Source organism: Miscanthus floridulus, chromosome 9 (assembly GCF_019320115.1).
Source record: "Miscanthus floridulus cultivar M001 chromosome 9, ASM1932011v1, whole genome shotgun sequence".
In the NCBI taxonomy this organism is placed as follows: domain Eukaryota; kingdom Viridiplantae; phylum Streptophyta; class Magnoliopsida; order Poales; family Poaceae; genus Miscanthus; species Miscanthus floridulus.
Genome location: NC_089588.1, coordinates 139,040,111 through 139,044,437, shown reverse-complemented (window position 1 = coordinate 139,044,437; position 4,327 = coordinate 139,040,111). Strand labels below are relative to the sequence as shown.

The window sequence follows — 4,327 nt, the reverse complement described above, 5'->3', positions numbered from 1 at the left end:
TTCACGAGGGCACTCCAAACACTTCAGTGGCCCCGTGGTTTCAAAATCACTGGGGTCAAGCCCTACGAGGTATGGATGGACCCCACACATTGGCTACAAGCTTATGCCACTGTTGTGCATGCCACCGGGGGAGATACCAGCATCATGGCGAACTATTTTCCCATCATGCTTATGCCAACTGCGATGAACTAGTTCACAAGCCTCACCCCGGACTCCATCGGATCCTAGGAAGAGCTGAAGAAGGTTTTCGTCGACAACTACATGGCTACGTATACTCAACCGGGCACAAAGCACGATCTGAACCGCATCTACTAGAAGCCATCCAAGCTCATCCATAGCTACATCAGACACTTTTTCAAGATAAGGAATTCTATTCCCAACATCACGGAAGTAGAGGTCATCACCGCCTTCGTCCGAGGACTCCATCACTGCGACCTCCGCTCCAAGTTCAACCGCAAGCCGCCCATGGGTATTGGCGAGATGATTACGACCACCAACTAGTACGCCGATGCCGAAGAAGCTAAAGTACGCTACAATGAGGATGTGGGCACTCATCGCCCAACTCACCGCTGTGATGAGTGACCCAGCGATCGATGCCACAACGACCGCCGCTATGATGACCATAGTCACCATTGAGACAGTGGCCGTGATCGGCCAGAAGGATCCAAATTTGGTCAATATCGCCGCCACTGATCAGACCACATCGTCGCCGCCATTGATGAACCTCACACCAAGCACAACTATGATGAGTAGTACAAGAAGATCCTCAAAGGCCCATGCCCTCTCCATAAGAATAGCAAACACAAAATGAAGGATTGCCTCAGTTTGGCTAAGGAGTTTAGGCCAAAAAGTTGAACGATGACAACAACGACCGAGCAGAAGAGATTGGAAGCTCACCGCTTGCCGGGTGCTCGCCGTCAACGTGGAAGATGCCATCACCAACCCCAGCTATCGCCCCTGGTCTAAGGTCCCCATCACCTTCAATAGGGTCAACTAGTGGGCAGACATCCCTTACATAGGGCATTTCCCCCTCATCCTTAATGCAACCGTCCAGAAAGTGCTTTTTAGAAAAGTGCTCATCGACGGTGGGAGCACTCTGAATCTCCTCTTCGTCAGAGCCCTAAAGGAGCTAGGCCTCGGGATAGGAGATCTCACACCCTCCGACTCCTCCTTCTAGGGTGTGGTACCTGGCAGGGCATCCAAACCACTTGGAGAGATCACCCTTCTAGTACAGTTCAACATGGCCAGCAACTACCGTGTCGAGCATATCAACTTCTATGTTGCTGACTTCAACACCACCTACCATGCCATACTTGGTCAGCCAGCTCTGGCCAAGTTCATGGCCATACCGCACTATGCCTATCTGGTGCTGAAGATGCCTTCACCTACAGGAGTCCTGGCCCTACGGGCCAACCTCTCCATCGCCTACGCCTGTGAGACAGAATGTCTCGCCCTAGCTGAAGCCACCAACCTCTCCATCCAGATGGCTAGCGTGGTTGCCGACGCCAAGATGGTGCCTGCCAATGACTTAGAGATCCTAGCGCTGGAGCCTCCACATGCCTCTGCCAAGTCCAAGGAAACAAAGGAGGTCAGCCTCAGCCTCGACGACCCCTCCAAGACCGTGAAGATTGGGGCTCACCTCAACCCCAAATAGGAAAGCGCGCTCATCTCCTTCCTACGTGCCAACGCTGATGTGTTTGCTTGGAAACCTACAGACATGACGGGGGTACCACGGGAGAAGATTGAGCACTCCTTGAATGTCTCACCGACCACCAAACCGATCAAGCAGAAACTCTAACGATTCGCGCCAGACAAGGAGGCTATTAGGGTAGAAATAAAATGGCTCCTAGCTGCCGAATTCATTAAAGAAGTGTATCATCCTGAGTGGTTAGCAAACCCTATTCTTGTTCAAAAAAAGAATAAAGAATGGAGAATGTGTACTGCTTACACTAATCTTGACAAACATTGCCCTAAAGACCCCTTCAGTCTGCCTCAGATAGACGAGGTTGTAGACTCCACCGCCGGCTGTGAACTGCTCTCCTTCCTCGATTGTTACTCCGGCTATCACCAGATATCCCTCAAGCAAGACGACCAGATCAAGACGTCATTCATCACACCTTTCAGTGCATATTGCTATACCATCATGTCCTTCAGACTCAAGAATGCTGGGGCGACCTACCAAAGGGCCATCCAGATGTGCCTCGATCAACAAATAGGCCGCAACATCGAAGCTTACATCAATGATGTGGTCGTCAAGTCCAAGACCGCCGATGATCTCATCGCCGACCTCGAAGAAACGTTCACCAACCTAAAAAGGTACAGATGGAAGTTGAACCCTTCAAAGTGCATCTTTGGAGCTCCATCCGACATACTCCTGAGCTACATCGTCAGCACCCGTGGCAATGAGCCCAACCCCAACAAGGTCTCTGCCATCACCAACATGAAATGGCCAACGTGCGTAAAGGATATACAGAAGCTCACAGGTTGCATGGCTGCTCTCAGCCACTTTATATCGCGCCTCGGCAAAAAGGGACTACCGTTCTTTAAACTCCTCAAGGCCTTTGAGCACTTCTCCTGGTTGGAAGAGGCAGATACAACTTTCGAGCAGTTCAAGTTGTTTCTAACAAAGCCTCCGATCATGACGGTGCCTCGACCAGACGAAACTCTACTGATCTACATCGCCACCACTTCTCGCATCGTTAGCACAACTATTGGCGTTGAACACAAGGAGGCCAGACACGCCTATAAGGTACAACATCTGGTCTACTTCATCAGCGAGGTCCTTAATGAGTCCAAGACTTGTAATCCTCAAGTTCAGAAACTGATATACGCCATTCTGGTCACGTCACGCAAGCTCCGCCATTACTTCGAGTATTACAAAATTGTCATGGTTACTGAGTTCCCTCTAGGGGGCATCCTCCGTAACAAAGAGGCCAATGGCTGCATTATCAAGTGGGCTGTCGAGCTCGGCACTTAATCCATTGAATTAAGAAGCAGGCCTACCATCAAGTCATAGGCGCTCGCTAACTTCATCGCTGAGTGGACCAAGATCCAAGAGCCCATCCCTGCTACTTGCCTCGAGCACTGGGTGATGTACTTCGATGGTGCCCTTAACATCAACAGTGCTGGTGCTGGTATTTTATTCATTACGCCGACCAAAGACAAGCTCTGATATGTTCTCCGAATACACTTTCTAGCCTCCAACAACATCGCCGAATACGAAGCATGTCTCCACGGACTTCATATAGCTGTCGAGCTTGGCGTCAAATGTCTCATGGTATACAAAGACTCCACGCTGGTCATCAACCAGCTCAACAAAGACTGGTCCTGCTCCAGTGAGAAGATGGACGCATATTGCACCGAAATCAAGAAACTCAAAGGGAAGTTCTACGGTATCGAGTATCACCATGTGGTACGAGATCAAAATCAGCTCGTCGACCACCTATGTAAGATAGGCTCTTCTCGCTCCACTGTTCCACCTAGGGTTTTTGTTCAAGACCTCTTTACGTTGTCTATTAAGGAAGAGAAGGAAGTCCAAGAAATTCCCCCCGCCGATCAGTTGGTACTTACAGTACCTTCGCCGACCGCTGACTGGAGGGAACAGTTCATCAAGTACCTCACCAGTGTCGACATACCCGCCGACAAGACTGAAACCGAACGCCTAATCCGTTGAAGCAAGCATTACGTGCTAGTGGATGGGAACTTGATGAGGAAAAGTGCCAAGGAAGGGATATTGCAGAAATGCATCATCCAAGAAGAGGGAGTGAAACTACTTCTCGAAATTCATTCTAGTTCCTGCGGCAACCATGTGGCCTCGAGAAAACTGGTCGGCAAAGCTTTCCAAGCTGGTTTTTACTGGCCCACGGCCATAACCAACATAGAAGACCTCGTCCGACGATGTGAAGGATGCCAATTTTTCACCAAGCAGATACATGTGCCGGCACAAGAACTGCAGACCATCCCAGCTTCCTGACCTTTTGCATGCTAGGGACTGGACATGATCGGGCCTTTCAAGCCAGCGCCAGGTGGTTTCTGGTACGTGTACGTCACCATCGACAAGTTCTCCAAGTGGATCAAATACAAACCGCTAGTTTTGGCTACTGCAAAGAAGGTAGTCGAGCTCTTCGAAGATATCATCCACAGATTCCGTCTCCCGAACAGCATTATCGCTGACCTCGGCACTACATTCACTGGTCATCATTTTTGGGACTTCTGTGAAGACGATGCATCTCCGTCAAATATGTCTCTATTGCCCATCCTAGAGCCAATGGCCAGGTCGAACGGGCGAATGGCATGATTCTTGATGCCCTCAAGAAGAGGCTATATT

General features: G+C 50.0%; 1 protein-coding gene across 1 annotated transcript; it reads left to right on the top strand.

The window, feature by feature from the left end:
- Window positions 1-2,488: 2,488 nt before the first annotated feature.
- LOC136481090 (uncharacterized) lies at window positions 2,489-2,977 on the top strand. The gene has a single exon (XM_066478463.1). The coding sequence runs from the start codon at window positions 2,489-2,491 to the stop codon at window positions 2,975-2,977; it is 489 nt and encodes a 162-aa protein (XP_066334560.1).
- The last annotated feature ends 1,350 nt before the right edge of the window (window positions 2,978-4,327 follow it).

What these genes read in the sequence shown, in the direction of transcription:
- LOC136481090 (XM_066478463.1), top strand. Translation starts at nt 2,489, where the DNA reads ATGGCTGCTCTCAGCCACTTTATATCGCGCCTCGGCAAAAAGGGACTA.